Here is a 23,936-nt window from a genome sequence, read left to right on the forward strand (position 1 = left end):
GCGGGGTGCTGGGCCTTGGGGGGAGGGGCCTCTGCGGGGTCAGGAGGAGCCAGCCCAAGACTGCGGGGCTTCTGACCGGGTCGTGGGGGGGGAGTGGGGGGGTGCTGCCAACATGGAGGCCCTGTGAGGGCTACATTGGCCAAAGCTCTCAAGTGCCCCCCCAGCCCGGAAATTCCAGAACTCCAGACCAGGCCGGACTAAGCACTTTGTAAGGATCTTGTCCAGATCGTTACTGCCCTGATCCGTGGTTGAGGACACGGAGGCTCTGGGGACGGCCTCTGCGGAGGCCAGGAGCTGGGAACTTGGCCTCTCCCCATAGCTCCTCCTCCTGCAGAGGCCCCAGCGCGGAGCAAAGACTGGGAGCCAGGCCCTCCAGAGCGCTTCTCTTCGAGTCCGGTTGCCAACCCTGACCCCCACGCTCTGCGACGAGGCTGGCCGTGTGGACGCTCAGCCGGGCCCGGCCCTCCCGGCGGCTCCACCATCCTCTCCCCTGCCTAGTGCAGCTGTGCCCACACGTGAGCTCATCCTCCTCAGAGGCCCCGGCGCCCCCTGTCCCCTGCCCGGGGGCTTCTGATCCCTGCCCCTGAGCAGAGGGGCTTCTCCCCTGTGTGACCTCCACCACCTGCTGGCTTCTTCCCACGCACAGAGGCAGCAATGAAACTTCAATCTGAACCGTCGGGAAAGTGGGACACGAGCCCAGCGCCTCCGTCCGGGCCTCTGCGCTGCGTCGCCACACCCTTGGACCTTGGAGCACAAGGGGCCACTGCCTTTCCAGTGAGGCAGGCCCCGACTGCAGGGGCCCTGCGGCTACAGCCCCACCGTCAGTGGGACAGACCGTCCAGACACACTGCTCTGCGCTGCCCCCGGGGGCTCAGGGCCCAGCTGACCCCTGACAAGTGCCAAAGGCCACAGGCACAAGGAGACGTGGACTTCCCCGCACAGCTTGATCCAGACTCAGAGCCGAAGCCCTGCGCCAGCTGGCCAGGACGAGGGCTGGCAGGGCCCGAGCTGGCATCGAGGGAGAGGATCCGCCTGGCCTTGGCTGGCCAGGATTTGGGGATGCCAGGCAGAGGCTGAACACGGAGGTCCGCGGGCCCTGCGGCGCCTCCCTGAGGCGCAGTCTCTGGCCGGCGGCCTCGCGGGCCCTGTGCAAAGGCACTCCTCGTCTTCGGCAGGTGACTTGCCTTTGTTGAAAAGGTGCAGATGCTTCTATAGAAGAAGCAAGACGGCACAGCTGTACTTGAATCCGGCGTGCACAGGCGCAGCTGGCGGCCCGAAGACCGGAGGTGGGAGGTGCTTTGGGAGCGAGGTGGTCTCTGACCAGAGGCTCCTGCTGCCGCGTCGGCCAGAAGGCGAGGACTGTGGGCGTGACGCGCAGCCACCTGAATTCACGGCCTGTTTGCCGTCCAGACGTGTGCCCTCAGCCCCGAGCTGCCTCATTGGTGCTGCATGGAGACATGGCAGCCTGGGACCGGGCGGGACTCGGGCAGGTGCCCCCCGGCCGCCCCCGGCCCCCTTCCCAGGCCGTGCGGTCCTGCAGGTGGGGACTTTTGTTCCTTTGCTCCTGGTCCCGGCGGGGTCTTGCAGCATTCACGTTCCCGGTCAGACGGAGGCGTGAAGCCCTCCGGGAGGCCACAGTCCTTCCTGCCGGTTCTCCGGCTCTCGGACTCCGAGGGTCTGCGGGCGGGCTGGGGCCCCACCCCCAGGGTCCGACCAGTTACTTCATTTTGCTCCGCGTGACCAATTGTGCAGAGGGACAAGGCCGCAGCCACACTTGGACGCTCACACCAAGGCAGCTGGCACAGGGTGGCCCGAGGGCTGTGGAACGGGGCCCAGAATGACTCAAATGCCTTTTATTCGTTTCCTTTGTTCTTCAAGTCAGGCGCCCGAGTAAAGCCTTAGCACAGCTGCTTCCAAATAGGAGAGACCAGGAGATAGGCTGGAGCCCAGGGAGCCTCGGGCACCGCGGCGCGACGCCTGCCAGGAGCGGCCTGGGGACAGGCCCGAGGCCACGCGCAGAAGCGGAACCGCCCCGTGGGCCACACCCGGACCGGGTGACGTGCCTGAAGACGCGAGGGGCCCTTTGCAGACGCCCCCTGAGCCAAGCTCTGACCCGGAGTCAGTACCCGCCTCCGCACCGCCTCGGCCTCCTCTGCGGCCCCAGCCCTGCCCTTTGAGGGGGTTTTCGATTTGATCAGAACTGTTACCAAAAAACCACAAAAAAAAAAAAGACAAAACAAAAAAATGGTCAAGGTTTATTAAGACAGGAAAAATTGTAAACCTATTTTTGTGACTTAAGACTTTATAAGAGATGAGACACTGGAGTTTTTTTTTTTAATAAATGTCTATTTATTAATGTTCAGAACACTGGAATTACAACACAAGAGTCTGCAATAAATTAAGATTTTTGGACGTGTGCTTCTGCTGTGCTGGTCCTCGGCGCCCCCACCGCCCTGCCCCGCCCCGAGGCGGCTGGGGAGGGGCCTGTCCTGGAACTTTCTGTCCATTCTCCTGACAAGGTGGAGGAGCTGGCCCTAAGTGGGGTTTCCTGACATCTTTACACCGAGCTCTCACCGTGTGCAAAGGCACTGGCCGGGGGCCTTTCCATCTGGGTTGGTGCAGGGGGTAGTTAGGGGGCCTGGCAGTAGGGGTGCCCATTTGGGAAAGAGGGGCCGGGGGCCGGGGGAACACATGTCCTGCTTCTCAGCCCCCACCCCTCTGGCCTGCCAGGTCTCTGAAGGTCACCAGGGGAGTACAGCCCTAGAGTCTGCAGACCCCCAGCTGCCTGGACAGGGCGGTGGGAGAGGCCAGAGTCCCAGCTCATGAACTTGGCCCGCTGGCGCCCCCTGGCAGACAGCTGCTGCTGACGCACAAAGTGGCCTCCAGTTGGCCAGCGGCCTCAAGGGCACACGGAGGGCGGCCGAGCCCAGCAGAGGGCGGGCAGACTGCCAGCTGGAAGGCGGCTGTGGGCCTCAGGTGAGGTCTGGGTGGCCTGAGCAGGTGTGTGTCCCGCCCCCCACCTTTCTGCACTGGGTGCCAGCCCGGCACTGGGGGCACCGCGCTGGTTGATGGGCAGCCCCGCCCCTGGCGGCTTGTGCCCGGGGCACGTACACCTGGCTGCCCTTCCTCCCTTCAGCTCTTGGACAGCATCACCTCCCGTCAGACGGTGCGGAGGGACAGCTTTGCTCTGGGCGCAGCCCCCGCACCTTGACCGTCACTGAGGGGGACTCTGGGCCTGCCTCTGGGAAGGGGAACTGGCGCCTTGCTCTCGGCCCCGCTCAGCGGCCTGGTCTTAAAGCCCGCCAACACTGCAGGCCATCACCCCAACACAGCGTCGCACTAAGCCGGCCGCAGGGCCCAGTGTACCTCGTGCCCTTTACCCCCAGCCGGCGGGGACATGGGTCCCCCTGCACGCTGCAGCCCCCACACCAACACAGAGGCAGGTGCTGAGCGGGGTGCCTGGTCCAGGGCCCCCTCCCTGGCCGCGTGGGACAGCGGCCGCTCTGCTCCGAAGCACACTGTCCTAGGCCTCATTCATTCCCCCCTCCCAACCCGCTACATCTGCCTTCCCAGATCTGACCCTCGTTCCTGCTGGCCTCCTGGTCCAAGCCACAGCCCAGCCCGTCTCTCCCCGCCCACCCCAACCTCAGATCTGGAGCGATGTGCTGCTCCGAACCACCTAAGCCCCTTCCCGTTCGGAAGCAAGTCCACACTCGAGGGAGTCCTCTGGGGCCTGTGACCTGCCTCAGCAGAGGGGGGCGGCTCGGACCCCTGGCACCCAGACCCAAGACTGGTCCTGTCACTAGAGGCCCTGAAGGAGGGGGGCCACGTGACAACCTTCCCAGGTGCCCCTCCAGCTGCACCAGGCCTGGAGAGCTATACTAGCTCTGGTCTATAACCTTCTATCCAGAGAAGACAGGAAGCCACACTTGTGGCCCCAGCTCAAAGCACCAAGAATGTGCTAGGTCTGAGGCCAGGGAAAGACAGGAGCCCAGGCTCCGTCCTTGGCAGAGCAGGGGCTGAGCCCTTGGGACAAAACCCCGGGGGCCAGGAGGGGGCGCCGCCCATGCCCAGCCGCCATCCGCAGGGCAGGCAAGCCGGAGGCAGTGGGGCCTGGACAGGGTCCTGCCCGCCCGGCTGGCGGCTCCTCCCACGGTCACAGGCGCAGCCTCTCTGCACTCCAGCAACACGCCCCCGGGGCAAAGTGAGCCCGTCCCCACTCGGAGACCCTCCGTCCCCAGTGTAACAGTTTCACGAGATGAGGCCATCAGAAGGCACTTCGGTTACGAGGGGGGAGCCCTGCGAACGGGCTTAGGGCTCCCGTAAGAAGCCCCAGATGGACCCCACCCGCTCTGGCCGAGTGAGGACACAGCCAGGAGTCGGCCGTCTGTGAACCTGTGGGGGAGGCTCGGCCGACCCCGCTGGCACCCTGACCTGGGACTTCGGTCTCCAGCCCTGCGAGGAGCAAATGTCCCTTGTCCTCAAGCTGCCCCACCGCAAGTGGCCGGCGCCAGCAGCCCCGACCGACCGAGACACACAGGTACACGCGGCCAAGACCCCTCGCCGGTACAAGACCCCTCGGCCCCTCACATGCACGCGGGTGCCCTCACAGGTGGGGACTAGGCTCCGGCCCCGCCACCTACCACAGGTGAGGCAGGCTTCGGTGGGAGCGGGGCGAGAGGCCGCCGTCACTCGGCTGGAACCGTCTGCCTGTCCGTCCACACCTGAGGTTCCCACTCCCCAGGAGACCCCCGTCAGAATCCGCGTCCTGGACAGACGTTTTATTGGCTGCCGTCCTCACGGCCTCTTCCGCAAGTCCCCAACGGGCCTGCAGGCGGGACACCTCCCGGGAGATGAAAAAGCAACTCTACAAGCAGGGCACCTGGGACACGCCCGCCGGCCGGCAGGTCCTTCCGGCCAGAGCACCAACTTGGAGAAGACAGGGCAGGCCTTCCTGGGGCTCTCCCCGGCTCTGGGGGCTTTCTGGAAGGCTGGCCAGCCTGGACAGAGCTGGGGTGGCAACCCCGCCAAGCTCCCCGCACACGGGCCACCCCAGGCTCTGCTCCCGAGTCCGTCTCCGGTGCTCACCGGCAGCCCCGCCTCCTTCAGAGTGTGGGACCCGACCCCGGGCCACTGCCCGGGCCGTCGCTGGGGCCCTCAATGGCCACTCTGGACTTGCTCTTGCCCTTCTGGAGCACGTAGGCGGATGGCCCCAAGCGCAGGATCTTCCCGCTGCCCAGACACTCGTCCCCTTTGTAGAAGACCGCGAACTAAAAAGGAAAGGGCCCACGTCACCCGCAGCGGGACCTGGCACCAGGTGCCCACACGCGGCTGGCAGTGTGGGGAACAGAGGGGGAAGGACAATGCTTTGCCCCCCCCACCACCCGCCACTTTCTGTCCCAGCTCCCGGGGGCCAAGCAGGAGCAGGCTTCACTGCTGTCTGCCTGGGGGAGGCCTGCCGGGGGCAGCACCCACCCTGCGCACCCACACCCGCCCTGCACGTCAGCCCCACAGCACAGACTGGGTGCCCTGGCGGGGAGAAGGGCAGAGCACCCCCGGAGCACAGAGCCCAGGCTCCAGGCCCGTCCTGCCCTGCGGCTGGCGCCCCCTCCTCCCTCTGCGGCATCGCACAGGGCCGGGCACCCTCCACTCACCTGGCCCGGGGCCAGGGCCCGCACGGCCTTCACAGCCGTCACCCACACAGTGCCGTCTTGATTGAGGGTCAGCACGCAGGGCACTGTGTACGAGAGACGGGTCCTTGGAGGGGGCACTGGCCTCCCCATGTGCGGCCGGCCCCAGGCCTCGAACCCCCGGGGAAGAAGGAGTGCCAAGCAGCTGAGCGAGAGGGGCCCGTGGGTGCCCAGCGCTACCCACTGGCCGGGGGCCCTCACCGCGTCCCAGACGAGGGAGGCCAAGGTGGCCTCCGGGCCTCCCGGTGATGCTCCCGGGCTCGGCAGCAAGAGGGGTTTGGAATAGGTTATCCAGTCTAACAGTGGGGCCGCAGGTCTCACGGCCACTGCCCTAAACCAGGCTCCTCTGCCCAAAGGGACCCTCCCGCTCAGTCACCTAGCGCCATCTGGTGGCGGAACCGGAAGTGGCACTCCATCATCTTGTCCCGGACCAGGGCGGCGGGCGGCTCCTCTGTGATCCAGTGCACTCGGCTGGTCCGCAGCAGGTCCCGGTACAGTGCCGGGTGGTCTGTGTGGGGGGCCTGCGGGGCGGGACGCGCGGGTCAGGACCCTGAAGCCCTGGGCAGAGGGGCCCACCTGACATACTTGCCGGTAACTGGAGCGTCTGCCCCAGACGCTCGGGGCGTCCCACAGCCTCGTGTCCCCATTCTTCACTGCCTTCAAGTTCAAGGCTCACTGCCCAGCACCCCTGCCCGGGGCACGGGCCGGCCACACTGCTGGCTTGTCTTTCAAAAGGTGCCCTCAGGAAGCCTATCAAGCACCAAGTGGCTGGGTAGGAAGGGGCAGGGCAGGTGCCCCGGGCTGTGCTGGGGCCTCCGCCCCTGGGGTCCCTGTCCCCACCCCCCAGGCTAGGATATCCACATGGGGGCAAATGGCAATTGACCCCACCAGCTTTCCAGTTTTTTTTCGAAGCAGAGGAAACGGCTGCAGTTTCACTCCGAAACCGCTTCAGTTCACACACGACCCCGCCGTCCCGACCTTCATGCCTGCTGCTCTCCCAGGAAGCAGACACCCAGTCAGACACCCAGTCAGGGAGGCCTGCGTCAAAGAGAAGGTCCCCCAGCTATGTGACTGTATCCTTCAGGGCCGGGTCCCTGTCGGGGGCGGGGGCCATCCTGTAGGACCTAAGCAGCGACCCTGGCCTCCATCCAGCAGGGGGCACTGCCGGATGTGCGGGGCGCAGGGCAAACTCCCCCCTCTGTGAAGCCCTGCTCTAGTGCCTGGGGCCAGGGGGTCCCGGAGGGTCGGGGCCCTGCGGCGGCACAGGGACTGGTCTAGTCCTGGCTCTGCCACTTGCGACCGTTCAGGGAGGACCTGCTGGAGCCCAGGCAAGCCCCGTCCCACACACTGAAGCCACCTCCTCTCCATGGGACCTTCGGCCGTTTCCATAAAAATCAGAAAGACAGGGGTGGCTGGGGGGCTCAGTCGGTTGAGCATCCGACTTCAGCTCAGGTCATGATCTTGCGTTCATGGGTTCGAGCCCCAGGTCGGGCTTTGTGCTAACCACTAGCTCAGAGCCTGGAGCCTGCTTCGGAGTCTGTATCTCCCTCTCTCTCTGTCCCTCCCCCACTCATGCTCTGTCTCTCAAAAATAAATAAGTGTAAAAAATTAAAAAAAAAAACTTATTAAAACAAAAATCAGAAAGACGGCATCTACGCACCGCAGCTAAGAGACTGACGGATGCAAGTACCTCACACAAAATCCTCCTGGCACCCAGGCCAGTCCCAGGAGGGCGCAGAGGAAAAGCGATTTCCCATCAATCACTGCCGCTCTGCAGGGCTGCCTGGTCTCCCACACACCACGCTCTGCCGAGAACAGACCTCCGTCCCCTGCCCACGGGGCCGGGCCGACTCACCACGAACACGTCCCCCTTGGCGCCGTCCTTCTCCACCACGTACCAGCGCTCGCGCAGGCCGCTGATCTTGGCTCTCTGGCCCAAAGTATACAGGAACCAACCTATGGAGAGACCGGCTCTCAGGGGCCCGGCACCCCTCCCCACCGGAAGGGGAGGACGGGGCGGGGCGAGGGGGCAGGGAGCAGTCAGGAGGCCCCCTGGACCACCGGGCCGAGCGTGTCCAGTCCCTGGCCGGGGCCTGGGTGACACTGCACCTCACAGCCCCGGAAGGAGCCACCTGAACCACGAGCAATAGGAAAGCTCCTTTAGAAGGTGGACCGGGCATCTCCGGACCCACGACCCCCCTCCCCATGGAGCATCCAGCAGCCCCTCCGATGTCCGAACCGCACAGGGGCCGTGGCATCTGGGCCCCCGACTGCTCTGTGCGCTCCCCCACCCCCACAGGAAAACGTCACCAGACCAGATGGCCAAGCCGCCACCCCCGCCCTGCCTCCTGAAGGGATCACCCTGCCCCGAGTCATGCTACTGGCCACAGGCCGTCACCTCCTCCAGTCTCTGCCTGGCTCCCCAGGAGTGAGGGACAGCCAAGCCCCCAAAAGGAAAGTGAAGCCACTGACCCACACTGGGGTGGGGAGCCCAAAGAACCACGGAGACTGGCCGTGTGAGCACAAGCCCCCGTCCCCCCGCAGGTCAGGCGTGTTCTGGGTGGAGACCTACCTGGCCATCCAGGGCCCGCGGGCTTCTCTGGCCGGCCAAGGGCACAGACCCACCACTCACCACCCCAACACCCACCCCCCACTAGGCTGTGAATGCTGAAGCCTCAGTAGTTGGCCGCAGCCCCCCCACACCAGCCCTGTGCCAGCTCACGGTGCCCCCCCCCCGAAAATATCTGCGGATGAGCGCGAGCCCACGGCAACACCGCTGCCGTCCGCAGGCACCCCGATCCCGCCTCCTGCTCTGAGATCGATCGACCGCGCTCCTCCATAGGGTGGACTCTCTGTATTCGACCATCTTCTCTTCACACACCAAGAAGGGGACCACGTGTGCAGGGCCAGACCCGCAACTGGAGAGCGGGGCACCCCCTCTCAGCTGCAACGCCTCCAGGTCACAGCCGCCACCTCGCTTCCTCGCTCCCCCACGGCCCCCACCCCACGGGCTTCTCTGACTCATGGAGGGACGGGGAAGGAATGGCGGGCTTCTTGTCCGAATCCCGCCCCCACCGCGGAAACTCAACCTGCGACCCGAGTTCACGACGCAGGGCGGTGCGAGGCTGTGGCTCACCTTTATGTGTTCCCAGAACTCTGTTGTCCTCTATGGAGATAAACCTCCCAGGCCGAGGCTGCAGGTACTGAAAAACAAGCACGTCCTCACTAACGGGTCCGAGGCCAGGGCAGGCACCCGGCTCCGCACCACATCACAGAACACGCACCTGAAGGATGAAATTTTCAAAATTCCTTTTACCAACGAAACAGATGCCCATGCTCTGAAACAAAAGGGGGGCAGTGCGTGAGGCCGACGAGCGGGCGGGAGGCGTCCGTACGAGGACTGGCCAGGCCGGGAGAACGAGAGACCGGGCATCGGGCCTCGCCTCCGGCCCTGAGCCTCAGCACACCTCCGGGCCCCGGGCCGGGCTCCCATCGGCCGGCACCCGCGGACCCTGAGGGGTCCATTTGAGGCCCCCGACCCTGAATCCCGTGAGCTAAGCGGCTGAATCACGTCCTCCCGGCCGGCGTGGCCGTGCTGCAGGCTCAGCTGCCCCAGGAGAGAACAGCCGTGCCAGCCTTCAGACCACCGCCCGGGAGCCTCGGGGGACACGGGGGCCAGAGCAGGGCCAGGAAGCGGAGGGGCTGGGCTGGAAGCTGACATCGCAGGAGAGTCCAGGAAGAGAGGACGCCCTCCGGGCGGCCGCCTCCAGCACAGAAGATGCGGGGCCGCGCTCCACGGTGCTCCCTCCCGCACGGCTTTCGGCCTGATCTCTGCGGTGTCCCCCCAGCCCTGCCCCCACCACAGAACCACACCCAGAAACAGCAGGTGAACAGAGGGACAGGGATGGTGGGGGGAGGGACAACTTGCTGACGAGAAGCACAGTCATGATCATTCCCAACCCTGGACGTGACCTGGTCAGACCAAGCGCACCGAGTCCGCTGGCTCGCACACTGCACCTCCCCCGTGCTGGCCTCACCTCCACTCCACTGCATGGGCTCGCTCTTGCCTCAGGGCCTTTGCACATGCTCTTCCCGCCACTGGGACCATCTCCCACCAATCCTCTCTGTGACACTAAATCCTACTCGTCCTGAGGTCTTAGGTTACACTAACTCCTTGGAGCCGGTCCTTGGGTCCAGCCGGCCGGTGTGAGGAATTCCTCTCGCAGGATCCTCTCCCTGCCTACACAGACGTCTTCTAACTTTACGACAGTTTGTTTCGTATTGGTCTCCCTGTCGTGTGAGCCCCAGGAAAGCAGGAACAAAGATCCTGTGTGCCCCTCACCCGCCCTCAGAGGCCAGCAGCACGGCACCCTTGACGAAGGGGCAGAGGAGTGAGCCACACGGCGGGTCTGCGTGCGGGCAGCGCCGACAGCACCCCAGCGAGCCCCCGCGGCTGCGTGAGAGCTGCACACCCCAGTGCCCGGCTCAGCGGCCTCCTGAACGCGCACGAGCCGGGCTCTCTCCCCACGTCCGAGCCTGGGGAGGGCGCGGGGCGGTGACCACAGGGCCCTGCCTCTCCCCAGACCACGGAGGGGGCGACGCGCGCACGGCCCCCTCGACCCTACCTCTTTCTTCTGAAGCACATGCTGAAGTCTGTTCTCTGCTGCTATTTTCTTGACAAAATCTTTCGTTAATCCCCCCAGAGGGAAGAGGGTTCTCCTCAAGGCGTCCTGGGGAACCTGGCTGAGAAAGAAGGTCTGGTCTTTAAAGCTGTCAGCTGCTTGTAGGAGTTTTACCGCTGCCAAGAGTAAAGAACAAAAAAAGGTGCAGAAATAAAAATAATGGCACTTTGCTCCAAACACTTCTTTCTCTACTTAGATTACCCCCGGCCTGTCAGAAGTGAAAGTCAATACTCAAAAGCGGACTACTAGGAAGAAAAAACCCCACAGAAGATCAGCACGGTTACGGGGAGCAAGTTCTCCCTCCTGATTCATCGACCATTAAAAACGATACAGGGAAGGGGCGCCTGGGGGCTCAGTCCGTTGAGCCTCCGACTTCAGCTCAGGTCATGATCTCACAGCTCATGAGTTCGGGCCCCGCGTCGGGCTCTGTGCTGACAGCTCGCAGCCTGGAGCTGCTTCAGATTCTGTGTCTCCCTCTCTCTCTGCCCCTCCCCTGCTCGAGCTCTGTTTCTCTCACCAAAAAAACAAAAAGAAGAAAAAAAAGATACAGTGAGGGTAGCTTTTACGTGATGAGGAACCATATTCCGTTCACACGTCAGACAAGAGCATCGTGAGGCTGGAACGCGACAGGAAGACGTTCTGAGGCGTGGAGGCAAAGCTCTAGGACACACAGCGCGCGGGAGGGAAGCAGGTGACAGGACCCCCGGACGCCCCGACGGTGTCCTGACGTGGGGCCAGCCGCGGGGCCCTCGAGCACGTCCGTTCCTCAGCTCGATGGGTCTTATCTGGAGTCACGCGGACGCCCGTCGGGCATTCCCGAGCCCCGCGGGAAAGGACGGGTAATGCGCACAGGTGTGACTGACTGTGGCCCGGGGACCCCGGATCAGAGGAGGGGGTCCGGCTCCAGCGCTGGAGCCCTCAGGCCTGCGGGGCGCGCGGCAGCATTTCCACAGCGCCAAGGCCGCCACCCTGAGGGCGCGCTCGTGAGCGCCGGGCCCAAACACACGTGTGCCCGCCAGTCCCGCACAGTCCCGGGTGGAACATGGGCTCCGTGGAGGTCACGCTCGCCCATGACCTCAAACCCGATTCTCACCCCAGCCGTGGGGGGCTGGACTCTCCCCATTTTACAGACGAGGAGACTGAGGTTGGGACCACCGAAGAGGCTGGACAAAGCGGTGCAGGTGCCGAGCGGCAGGGCTGGAAACCAACGGGCGCCTGGGCCCGACTCCACAACTTTCTGTGTGCGAAGCAACAGGGGCAGCGGAAAACGGAAACCGGAGCTCAGCCAGCCAGCCAGCCAGCCAGCCAGCCATCGGTAGGCACGCTCGTCTGCCTAATGCCCCTTGTTCCAAAATGAAACCCGGTCAAACGGCGTCCACGTAGAAGCCCCAGGACCCTGGGAGCATCTAGCATTTCCTCACAGTTTGGAGTTTTTTAAACCCCAAACCCAGGATTTTTAGAAAAGAAAGCTGATGATCATACACCGCGGGCAGGAGCGTCGGGCAGGATCTGCTCGTGTCAGGAACCCTCTCACACCACCGCACACCCCCGGCCTGGCCGACGGCGCCCTGCCCTGCACAGAGAGGTACCCGGGCTTGAGGCCGGGGCCCAGGAGTGCCGGCTCTGGGTGTGTGCACAGAGACCGCACGCACGCATGGTCTGGGTGACCCCATGTGCGCCACCCCCGCGCGCGCTCCCCCTGGGGACCCAGGCCCAGGCCAGTGGCACTGTCCCAGGTCTCCGGGGCGACTAAATCAGAATTAAATAGCTCCTGGGAGCCTGAGACCGCACTGAAAACAAAGACACTGGTAAATTATTACGACTACGCGTTAGTTACTCAACAGGACAGAGGTCAACGCAATCCCACATCTCCAAGTGCGTGCGGCCCGGCAGAAAGGTCCGGACAGCGCTGGAAGGCAGTTTTCTAGAAGAGAAGCAAGTGTGCTTGTTCCACATGGAAATAAATCCTTCATGAACTCAGGACCATAAAGTCCGAATTTCCTCGCTGAATCCTGCTGTGGCGTTCCCAAGTGGCGGGGTGTGCGTTCTTCCTGACGCAGAGAAGCTTCCGGAAAAGCGGTGTGAAGCAGCCGGGAGGGAGGGAGGGAGGCCGGGGAAACCTAGCCCCTCTTGCCCACGTCTGGGCCTGACGCCAGAGGCCCAGCAGCCAGCTGGCGGCAGCAGGTGAGGCCCCGTCCGTGGGCAGGTCCCCGCCGAGGACAAGGAGGGGCTCCGCTACACGAAGACCAGGTGCAGGGCCACGGAGGACGCGGCGGGCAGACTGGGCTGAGACCTTCTTGCTCACGGAGGCACGACGCCGCGGCTTTCCTTTCCAGGAAGCAGCGTCATCCCAGCAGCCCCCCTGGGCTGGGTCCGCGCCCAAGGATCTGAGCCCCGAAGGCCACGTGGCGGAGCTCCTCATGCGTTTTGCCCTCCTGTCTCCCGCCCGTGGTCACACACAAACCTCGGTGTGATCACGCGGCCTCACGTCACAAGGTCGTGAGGCACTGTCACGCACACAGCCTGAGGCGGCTCTGTTCTTTCCTGAGGGAGGCACCCTGGCCAAGCGACTTCCTCCACGCCTCCGTCTCCTCATCTGTGAAATGGGGCCACAGCATCCATCTCGCGCTAAGAGGGGCCACGGGGCCCGCGACGGCCGGGCACGGGGGGAGGGGCAGGCGCCGTGAGCCGGGCGGTCTGCAGGCCGGACACGCGGAGACGCCAGCCCATCCGCGCTCTCGTGACGACAGAAACTTCTCTGGGCCCCGTTCTGGCTCTCGCTTTGCAACAACGTGAATTCCTCTCGTCTACGCCCAGATGCACACCAGGGCCAGCCGGCAGATGGGCATTTTTCTAGAAAGGTGAAACCGTGCTCCCTCTAACACGGATACACTGATCTGCGCGCACAGTCTCCGAGGGGGGACTTTCCGCCGGCCCAGCACCAGGCCCCTGCACCTGTGTCACACTGAATCCGCGCGCTTAGTCTCGAGCCCTCGAGAACTTGACGGTAAGTGACAGGGCCCGTGAGCACCTTAGCTGTCAGGTACCTCCTCCGATACCACTGCACCCAGGGTGCAGAACAGGGCTGCCCAGCACAGACGCAGGCTCCGGCCGGTCCTGCCCAGGCGCCGCTCCCGGGCTCCAAGGGCAGAGTGCTCTCTGGGTAACCGTTCTTTCTCAAAACCAGCAAGCTAGTCTGGGACACAGACACCCGGAGGGGCTGCTCAGAGTGACCCGCTGCGCCTCCCCGGAACCTTTCCCTCTGTGTACAACTACTTTAGGGCCGACCTGGGCACGTTAACTTACCATTTCGAACTTCAAATCGGTTTCTGAAAAGCCCTTCTGGCCTCTTAATGTACTTCTGCTGAAAGACTTCCTCGTCCTCCAGCGAGGTTCTGGCATAGTGGCCCGTGGCAACCGCGTCTGCTCCTGTGAGGGTTGTAAAAACACAAGTTCAAACCTCACACGCGCAGTGGCCAGCCGTGGCCTCCTCGGGCCTGGGGAGCTTAATGAAGCGTGCGGGCGCGAGGCCTTGACCGGACGGTCTGCACGGAGGGTCCGCCTCCCGACGGAGGCCATTCCAGCGGCAGAGGCTCACCTTTAACTTCCACCTGAATGGACACGACCTGGCTACGCGGCTGCAGCGCAGCGTCAAGAACCTCTCAGAGCCACGGCAATCACACAGCCTGCCAGACGCCCGGTGTCCACACGCTCAAAGCCAGCCATCACACACCCCAGGAACCTGTCGCTCCTTCCAGAATCAACGGGAGCTAAACGTCAGCCCACTGGGGCAGGGCACAGCACCCACCTCTCCTTCCTGACTCGGGACCAGCAGGTGAGCTCAGGCCACACGGGTGGGCAGCCTGCTGGCCGCTCCAGGCGGCGGCGGGGGCCCCAGATCTGCGCCCAGGCGTGTACCGCAACTGATCGTTGGGCCTGGTTAGTACACCTGCGTTTATCTCTATGGACATTCAGGTCTCGTGTTAGTCATTCCAACTGATCCAGCCTGGGCAGCTGGGGGGGGCTTGGTCGGTTGAGCGTCCAGCTTTGGCTCAGGTCATGATCTTGAGGTTCGTGGGTTTGAGCCCCGTGTCGGGCTCTGTGCTAACAGCTAGGTCAGAGCCTGGGGCCTGTCTTAAGATTCGATGTCTCCCTCTCTCTCTGACCCTCCCCTGCTCATGCTGTCTCTCTCTCTCATCGATCCAGACTTTCGGAGTCTGATTTGCAGGCATCATCATGGGCTGCAGTCCCCTCAGCTGTGGTCCCTCGTACACGCAATCTACAAGCGTGCTCTGGGACCGCCAATTTCACTACGGCAGAGCCGACAGGACAGAGAGGCCAGCCGTCGGTGACTACTGGGCCGCTGGCACATGCCGGTCACGGTACCACGTACTGGCACGGGGCCACCCACGGCAGGGTGAGCCGCATGGGCCGGACAGACCGAGGGGCCAGAATCGGGAACTCCAGCAACGGCAGGACCCAGGAAGGGGACCGGGGACCCTGCAGCGGCAGACCCCACAGACGGTCCGGGAAGCTAGTCAGCATCAGGGAGGCTCACAGGAAGGAAGAGGGTCGCCCCGGCACGCAGACGGACATGAGGAGGGGAACTACCAGAACAGACAAGACCTGAAGGTCGGCGGTCTCCAGGTGGCAGGGCCTCGGTGGGCTCTTTATGTTTTTTTGTGAGGGCACGTGGGGCAGGGACAGAGGAGAGAGAGAGGATCCCCAGCAGGCTCAGATTCTGCACAGAGCCCGATGTGGGGCTCGATCCCATGACCCCAAAATCATGACTTGAGCAGAAATGAAGAGTCCGACGCTCAACTGACTGAGCTGCCCAGGCCCCCTCGATGGGTTTTTACGGGAGACCACCGAAGTGTGGCTTCAAATCCAAACAGAGACCCGGAATGAGGAACAGACCCAGACCCGTTCTCAGGGCAGAGCAGAAAGCCGCTGGGAAAGGCTCAGCAAGACTAGCCAAGAGGACCGGCAAGAAACCAAGGCCGACCCTGCTGGGCTCCTGCTCAGGCTCAGGCAGCTTCCGGTGACCGTCACCACGCTGGGACCTCCGCGCTCGGCCCTGCCCGGTGACCCTGTGTTCCCGCAGGACGTTCTCAGGCCCGGGCTCCTGAACCGCACCCGCGCGGTCCACGGTGAAGACACAGGCTCTGCCCCCCGCAACCCGGTCACCGCCTATCGCCAGAATGTTCTCTCCTCCTCAGTGAGATACAGAATCTTAGTTTTCACTGCTCCCTTGCCTTCTGGAAGGTGAAACTGTTGATGAGGAGTTGGCTGCTGACTAGCTCTGAAAACCTCTGACTTTACAAAGATTAAATGGAAATGACGAAGCTACTCACCAAGATTATCCACAGCATAATGGAAAAAACAGCTGAATTTGATATGTTTGTTGCAAACTATGTCAGGATTGGGAGTCCTTCCTTTCTCGTATTCACTTAAAAAGTCACTGGAATAGAAGAAAAAGACATTAAGTGCGAAACATTCCTCAAAAACGTGAATCTGTTAGGTCACCTGCTTAACGTGGCTTCTCCTTCTCTGACCAAAACTCTAACCTTCTGTGACGCGGGAGAGTTTCAGGATTCAGCCGCGTGCAGCATTTTCGTCACACGTTCACTTAAAGCCACCGCACTTTCCGTCTGAATCCAAGATAACGACTAAACCTGGACAGGAAGTCAGGTTATCAGCTGCCACTGCAGCTCGGCGCCATTCTGTCCCCCGCCCCCAGGGGCTCACAGGGCACACAGGAGGGACGGCAGCGACTCCGGGCTCCAGCAGCCCTGGGCTCCGCCGACAAAGGGCGGCTGGAGCGAAGAGCACACTGGCGACGGAGCAGGAGCACAGCCGCCCAGGGCTGCAACCCGGGGCTCCGCTGGCTGCTCACCTCCGGCCTGGAGAGCCAGGGCGCCGGGCCAGCGTGCCGGCGAGCACCTCTCCGACGTGGCCGCCACGCTCCTGGGACCCTCAGTAATGCCCGGGCAGTGGCAGGCCACCAGCGGGACTCCGCCGCTATCGGCCAGAGCTTCCCGTCTTAGGTCCTTGCTTCTGGAGGGTTCTGTGTGTGTACTCAAGTTAGAGGTTGTACAGCAGACATCTGGACTCCTGTAGCTCCTCCCTGACCCACGACGGTGACAGACAACGCTGACCAAGAGTGTCACATTATGACTAAGGACCCGCACAAGGTCACAGTCACACACGCACCTTCAACCTCAGCAGGCCATGCCAAACTGCACCTCCTCCCGCCGTGACCCCTCAGGAGCGGCTAAACCTTGGTTGCTCCATATTTCAATTTCTTAATTGTCAGAAAGTTGTCGAGAATTTTCTCTTTTAATGTTTATTTTGAGAGAGGAGAGAGGAGAGAGCACGCACCTGCACACACATGCGCGAGCAAGGAGATGCAGAGAGAGAAGGAAAGAAAACTCCAAGCAGGCTCTGCAACTGTCAGCACAGAGCCCAACATGGGGCTCGAACCCACAAACTGAGATCATGACCTGAGCTGAGATCGAGTCAGATGCTCAATGGACGGAGCCCCCAAGTCTGGGAGCCCCCAAAGTTGTCAAGAGTTTCATTAAGCTGCAAACTAGTTAAGGTAGAATCCGTGCTTTACTCTCTTATGTCCACGGCCCCAGAACGTTTTCTGTGTGACAAATATCAAGCGAAAGTCAAAGAGGTTAAATGTTCACACTGGCTGCGGAAGGCCGGGCTAACGGAAGACAGGTCAGTGGCGTCAGCAAGGACCCCGGAGCACAGCCTGTGCGGGAGAGGGGAGACACCGCCGCCCCCGCGAGGGAGACGGCGGTGGCCAGGACACCTGCACGCTGAGCGCTGGAGGCCAAGCGGGCCTTGGGCAGGACTCCGGGATCTCTGAGCTGGAGCGCGATCTCCAGTCCCCAGACGCAGCGCCGCACCCAGGACAGAGCAAGCACCTAACAATCATTGTTGGGGCTGTTACTAGATTTTTTTTTAAGTTTTATTTACGGAAGTAATCTCTGCACCCAACGTGGGGCTCAGAGTCACACGCTCTTCCGACTGAGCCGGCCAGACGCCCCCGTTGTTCGATTTTTGAAGTCTGTCTGTGTGTGTGTGTGTGTGAGGTTTTCAGGAGGCGCAGGGTGGGTCGCTGGGTTCTTTTTCCCAGAAGCCCCCAGTCACTGGCGAGCACAGGAATCACGGCGCGGCCCCCTCGGGGAAGACCTCCGCCTCAGCCCCCTTGCCCCGAGCCAGCAGCTGAGACCCTCAGGGCTCACGAAGGCATTTAAAAGACTTCCGCAGGCGGCACAACAAAGGAGCGAGAGCCAGGGTGTCCGGGCCGTGGGCTGGGGCCCCGCGCGTCCCCCGCCTCGCTCACCTGAACACGTCGTTCCAGTACTCCCTCACGTAGGACACCTGGTGGAACGGGATGTCGAGGATCCGGCACACCCGGTAAGCGTCTTCACAGTCCCGGTCCGCAGTGCAGACGCCCAGCTCATCCCGCGAGTCCCAGTTCTTCATGAACACGCCCGTCACCTGGTAGCCTGGGGAGGGGCAGGCACGAAGCGGAGGCCCTAACCAACCGGCCGAGAGGGCAGCAGTTTCTGAGCTCCGAGCAGTTCCCGGCGGGCCCCCCTCCGGCGCCGCGGTCTGCAGGTGCCCCTGGTGCCCCCTGGAGATGCCTGCGTGGCCACGAGGCCTTGGGAGTGACTCACATCCTCTTTCGAGACGCCGGACGTGCCGGCTGGCCGCGATGCACACTGTCAAGGCCTCCCCCATCCCAGTGCACGGCGGGACTGGAACCGCTTGCCTGCGCACCCCTCACCCCCGAGGCAAGCAAGATGGTCCGCTGTCATGCCTGCGTCTCCACCCTGTGTCAGGGTCAGCACGACACCCGGCACACAGGGGAGGCTCGGCAAAGGGGCGCGGAATCAAAGAGCAGAAACTTGGGGCGCCCGGGCAGCTCAGTTCAGTCGGTTAACGTCTGACTTTGGCTCAGGTCATGATCTCACGGTTCATGCGTTCAAACCCCACGTCAGGCTCTGTGCTGACAGCTCAGAGCCTGGAGCTGCTTCAGATTCTGTGTCTCCCTCTCTCTCTGCCCCTCCCCCCTGTTCACAAACTCAACATCTCTCAAAGCCAGCAAAAACCACCATTCAGTTATCAGAGAAGTAAACTAGTTCCAAAAGGTGTTTCCAATGATCATCTAAGACTTAGAATCTAGGTCATCAGACAAGAAGACAATTAAAATTTTAGCTATTTTAGTATAAAGGCTGGACTAAATATACATTTTATGATCCATTTTCCCCCTTTCTCTATTGTAACAAAGCACCCGACCAAACGCTGGAAAGATCAATATTAACGCTGCACCATCTCAGTGAACTACCCAGGTGCCTCCCTTGCGGGAGAATGCTTCTTTTCTTTTCTTTTTAAATTTATTTTTGAGACAGAGAGACAGTGCGAGCAGGGGAGGGTCAGAGTGAGGTACAGAATCGGAAGCAGCTCCAGGCTCCCAGCTGTCAGCACAGAGCCCGACACGGGGCTCAAACCCACAAACTGTGAGATCATGACCTGAGCCGAAGCCGGAAGTTTAATGGACTGAGCCCCCCAGGCGCCCCAGGAGAATGTTTCTCTGTGGGTGGGCTCAATGTAACAAAGGCCAGAACACTCCAAAGAACAGAGACTGGATGACAAAACTTTGGCAAAAGTAAGGGACACATTCCCAAGACCCCTACCCAGCGCGGCCTTACCCACTCTGCTTCCCAGAACACCTGACTCCTGTCTGTTTTTTTTGTTTTTGGCAGACACACAGACACACATCACATACACACCCACACCCAGAATCCCAAGCAGCTCCAGGCTCTGAGCTGTCAGCACAGAGCCCGACGCAGAGTCTGAATCCGTGAACCGTGAGGTCATGACCTGAGCCAAAGTCAGATGCTGAAACCGCTGAGCCCCCAGGCGCCCGACTCCCTTCTCTTACAGCTCACACCACACCGGGCTCTATGGACATGTTCCCATCAGTCCCCCTGCACGTCACCGAAGCAGCTCTTCAAAGGGCAGGGACTATGCGTCGTTCAGCGCTTCGGTCCCAGTACCCAGCAGTGCCCAGCACAGAACAGGAGCTAAAAAAGTGCTTGTGGAATGGAGAGAACTCCGTGCACAGCTTTAAAACTCCACTCATCTCTAACCTCATCTACCTGCTCACGCTTCTCACGGAGACGGGACCCACTTACGGGCCCGGGGCTCAGGCACCCCAGGATGCGGCCTCAGCGCCTCGCCTATCCTGATCTTTCCAGGGGGCTCAGGACAGGACGTGCGCCTCCAACAAGACCAGGACAGCCCCTGACGCCAAGGAGAGGACTGCGCTCTTCCTCTGCGCAGTCCATCGGCTCCCCACTCAGGATGAAACCCCAAGGAAGTCTAGATGGGTGGAGGGGGACGGGGGGCAGTTACCTTCCTGAAGAGTAAAATCATATATTTGGTCTGCCCACGGCTAGCCTTCTGTCACTCAAAACATCACACACATCATCAGGAACCTTCAAGGGCTCTGCACCACCTGCCCAACCTAAAGTCCCTAAAATAACATCTTCCATACTCAGAGCCCCCACATGCTTCCCTGCCCAGACCCAGGCGGACACCTCCAGCCGCTGACCTTCTGCTCCAGCTGCCGACTCTGCCCGAAGCACCTTCTTCCATACTTCACGCCCCCAGTCCTCTGCTTAGTGAAATTCTATGCTTCCTTCTTCAAGCCTCGCCTCAAACACCGTCACCCTCTATGATGCTCTGATTTCCCCGTTCTCAAGTTAAGACACGCTTCTATTTAGAACCTTTAACTACGCCTTTCGCAAAACCTCCACTTATTAGCGTGTGCTAGTAGCCACTACTGTTTTCTGAACGCCCCATATGCGCTGGGCCGTGGGGGAGAGGCTCTGAGCGTTTAACACTTCCGCTAAGCCAGGGAGGTCGGGGTTCTCTCCATTTCAGACAAGGAGAGCTCAACTAAGGTGTCTGAGGTCAGGAACCCCTCGTTCACCCCTGCTTTCCAGGTGCCCAGAAAGGGCTCCCAGCAGAGGATGCACGAACGTCGCCCAGTGGCTGAGGGCTCACGAGGGGAAGGACCACACAGATGGGGAACGCGGCTCATCTCGGCTCCCGACCCCGGCCCCGCTCTGGACGCCAGCAAGCGCCGCCAGCGCCCCGGCAGAAAGGCTGTCGCGAGGGGCACGGCGAGCCCGGACGATCCGCCGGCATCTCGGCGCACGCGCTGCCTGAGGACGGCGGCGGCACCGCGAGGACGAGGGCATGTCCGACGCGTCCCCTGGGCCCGCGCGGGTCAACTCGTTCAGGGTCGCCCGCGGCCTCCCAGCGTCAGCGCCGTCCCCGCCGCCGTCACTTCAGGCAAGGAGTTCCGGAGCCGGGGAGAAGCGCGGCCCCCAGGGTCAGGGTCCCTTCCACTGCGTCGGTAACCCGACTGGCGGAGGGAGGGGGCCAGCGCCCAGGCGGTCGCGCGCCCCCGACCACCCCGTGGAGGGAGAGGGGCCCGGAGGCGGGGTCTCCGAGGAGGGGTCGCTCACCTCTCCGCCTCAGCAGCAGCGCGGCCACGGCGCTGTCCACCCCGCCGGACAGGGCGCACACGACGTGCCGCGCCGCCTGCATCAGCGCTTCGCCAAACACCCCAACAGCAGCCCCCGCTTCCGCACCGCGCCGGAAGCCCCGCCCTCGCCGCGGCGTCGCAGATGCGTGTGCGTCCGGCCGGAAACGTGTGTCCGCGCACGACGTTCCGCCCCTTGCCCCGCCCTCCGCTCCAGAGGCCCCGCCCACGCCCCCTGCGCGGGCGCGCGCCGGCTTGTGCTCCCTGTTGTGGCTTCGACAGGGGCTCCGGGGCGGGGCTGGCGTCTACTTCCGCAGGTGCGCACCGGCTGGCGGCGGGCCAGGGGGCCGTAAGGCGATGGTTTCTAGGAGAGGGGACGTCTCAGCAGGGGAGCGAAGTGATTATATCTAAATCCTGAAAGATTCTCCTGGGCGCCCTGTGCAGAGGACGAACTGGGAGCCCCCTGGGGAAGAGGCGTACTTCCAGGTAGAATCTTCTAGCCCTTGCCGCGCGAATAGCTGCGGGAGGACTTGGTGTGTCTGTTCCCGGAGGAGGGCGTGGCCTGCCTGGTCCGCTCCGGCGTTGCAGGCGCCTGGGGAGAAGCTGCTGTTCCGAAGGAGTGCGCACGGGAGCGCACGCTTGGGGCAGCCGGGCGGAGGACAGGTGGCAGGCACGCTTCTGGAAGGCAGACACGGCAGGACCCGGAGACCTTCGCCGGGCCTAAAGGAAGACAGGGGGAAGGTAGGAGGGTGCGATGGAGGCAGAGGAAGAGGCCCGGATAGGAAACCTGGACAGCGCGGGGCCGGCCGGAGACCTAGTGACTGGCCGGCGCAGAGGCTGGGAGAGTTGGGGTGGTCAGTGCGGAGTGCCAGGGCAGGGCATCGGCCCGGCTCAGACCAAGATGGTCACGGGGCCCCAAGGACTGATTTCGGTTGACCCAAGAAGCTGTGGGCCACACAAGCAACTATACAGGCATTTTGTAAATCAGCGACTCTCAACTTGATTCACCTCAAACCCGGCGTCCCGCTTTACAGGGTGGCACAGAGGACACACCTGCCTACACGTATAAGGATAAAGAATGCGATTTTTAGTTTTGCAGTGTGCCGTGTACTCTATCGTTTTCGGTTTGGTTCTTTTTCATCCTAAAATAGTGCAGTCTGCTGTATTGATTGTATGGAGAATTTGAACCATGGTCTGAAAATGCCAGGGAGGAAGTGCCACAGCAGAGGCAAAGAGATGGTCAGTAACACGCACACACCAAAGCGTCAGGTTAGCATTGTGCCAGTTTTTTAGTAGTTTCTTAACCCGATTACAGTGGGCGCCAGGTGTTTAGACTAGGAGGATTATTAAGGCAAGCCAGTTTCCTGAGGACAGGACCACCTTGAGGGCCTAGGCAGAAACGAATAAGCATAAAACTGCCAGTTGGAAAGTCATGGCCACCGGTGCCAGGAGCAGGCACAGGGCGGCCTCCCCGACAGCCGGGAAGGTCACAGGGCCCCTCGGGGAAACAAGAATGACTGCTTTTTCTGAAGAGGGTGTCATCCAGTCAAACATCTCACACTTCCCAGAGAGATGAGTGAATGCAGGATTCGGGTGCCTGGCCTGCGGCAGATTTGGGGGTGAACCTTCAGTGGGGTGTGTGGCCGTGGCTGAGCCAGGAGTGTTTGGGCTCAGTCTAGAGGCTCACGTCCTTCCTGGGGGTGACGGTTTGGTGCAAGGGCAGAAGCCCCATGTTCTTGCCCAGAGGGATTTGGGGTTAGGCCTGCTGCACACAGTGTTAAATTTGCAACACTCTCTGCCACTCTGCAGTTAAAGACAAGGTATTTCAGTGACTTTGGATGGTTCAGCGATGGGAAAGACAGTGACCTCCTAAGTGCCATGCGCCAACAGCGACATAAGATTAGGTTTCAGAGATTTGCACCAAAAAATTAATGAACTACGACGTTACTGTGAGAAGTTGGGCCCCTTAAACCCGGGAGGGTGGCCATCTAGTGGCAGCCCAGGTCTTCACACTACTGTCCGGAGGAGCACCTGTCTCCGGGCCCCTGTGAGCCGGTGTGTTAGGTCCCAGAAGCCAGAGGGAGAAAAGAGCCTGAGGAACGTTTTGCCAGACGGAGCGGCTTCAGCAAGACCGGGAGATTAAGCCAGAAAGGAAAAGGGATGACGTCCGCGGGGTGGGAGGTGCTGCCTTCTCCCACCTATTAAGAGGATTAAAACCCTATTACTTCCGTCCTGCCTGAGGACACTTGTGGACTGGACAGCACCCCAGGGCCCCAAGAGCCTGAGAGGAGGGGCCCAGGGAACCGGCCGAGGCCAAAGGCCCAGCTCATCCACGGGGTTTGGACGGGGTGCCCGGAGCCCCGCTAGATGACCCTGTGTTAGCGAAGAATGTAACATTCCTCCCTCCCCCCGCTAGATAGGGGTGCCCGAGCTCTGCCTCCCCCTGCATCCCTGGGGCGTCTCCATAAACACGGGGCACCGGGCTGGCTCAGCCCATGGAGAGTGCGACTCTTGATCTTGGGTCCGTGTAGAGATTACTTAAAAATAAATAAAAAATTGTTTAAAAGACATGTGAATGAGTCAATTCAGTTTCACGTTTGAGGTTTTCCCCTGTGAATCGAGGGGCCACACCGGACATCAGAGGCCCCTGGGACTGTAGGATTCTTGCCGCCCACAGGCACAGGGTCCCCGGAGGAGGAGTGGGCCGCTGGGCTTCCTGCAGGGGCCCTGCTCCCGCCAGCCATGGGTAGTCGTACAAGGCGTTGCTGAGTCTAGCGTGGTCTGTTCCGCCAGCTGCGGCTGCGGTCACCTCCCGAGTCCAAGCGGTCCCGCCTTTACCCGTCAAGCCTCCCCCTGCAGGTGCACCCGGGCCCTTCGTGAGTCCGCTTCCCTCTGCAGACACCACAGGAGTCACCTTCCCGTCCCGGAGTTAACTAGAGAAGGTGCAGGCTCCCCCACTCAGCCCTGGAGACACCAGATGGGAGCCCC

At 62.0% G+C, this 23,936-nt stretch overlaps 2 protein-coding genes across 6 annotated transcripts in view; one reads left to right on the top strand and one right to left on the bottom strand.

The window, feature by feature from the left end:
• CELSR1 (cadherin EGF LAG seven-pass G-type receptor 1) overlaps window positions 1-3,211 on the top strand; it is a 132,178-nt gene extending 128,967 nt beyond the window's left edge. The window contains exons 36-39 of the mRNA XM_029954077.1: window positions 335-515; window positions 1,411-1,490; window positions 2,854-2,976; window positions 3,137-3,211. Coding sequence (XP_029809937.1) covers window positions 335-515; window positions 1,411-1,490; window positions 2,854-2,976; window positions 3,137-3,211 — 459 coding nt within the window. The remainder of the gene's footprint in view (window positions 1-334; window positions 516-1,410; window positions 1,491-2,853; window positions 2,977-3,136) is intronic.
• A 1,549-nt stretch (window positions 3,212-4,760) lies between these two features.
• TRMU (tRNA 5-methylaminomethyl-2-thiouridylate methyltransferase) lies at window positions 4,761-21,052 on the bottom strand. Of its 5 annotated transcripts, none has more exons than XM_029953727.1 (11): window positions 20,932-21,052; window positions 17,733-17,898; window positions 15,727-15,833; window positions 13,679-13,801; window positions 10,316-10,488; window positions 8,975-9,028; window positions 8,827-8,893; window positions 7,546-7,646; window positions 6,067-6,211; window positions 5,655-5,737; window positions 4,761-5,270 (listed from the first exon to the last, which is right to left on the bottom strand). In XM_029953727.1, the coding sequence occupies exons 1-11, from the start codon at window positions 21,011-21,013 to the stop codon at window positions 5,106-5,108; spliced, it is 1,266 nt and encodes a 421-aa protein (XP_029809587.1). In that variant the 5' UTR covers window positions 21,014-21,052; the 3' UTR covers window positions 4,761-5,105. The 5 variants fall into 5 exon arrangements, with proteins under 5 accessions (XP_029809587.1, XP_029809590.1, XP_029809588.1 ...); XM_029953730.1 differs by lacking the exon at window positions 20,932-21,052 and adding an exon at window positions 15,940-16,047 and having other exon boundaries at window positions 10,316-10,429; window positions 17,733-17,809; XM_029953728.1 differs by lacking the exon at window positions 8,975-9,028.
• Between the last annotated feature and the right edge of the window lie 2,884 nt (window positions 21,053-23,936).

The sequence above is a fragment of the Suricata suricatta genome, chromosome 10 (genome assembly GCF_006229205.1).
Source record: "Suricata suricatta isolate VVHF042 chromosome 10, meerkat_22Aug2017_6uvM2_HiC, whole genome shotgun sequence".
In the NCBI taxonomy this organism is placed as follows: Eukaryota; Metazoa; Chordata; class Mammalia; order Carnivora; family Herpestidae; genus Suricata; species Suricata suricatta.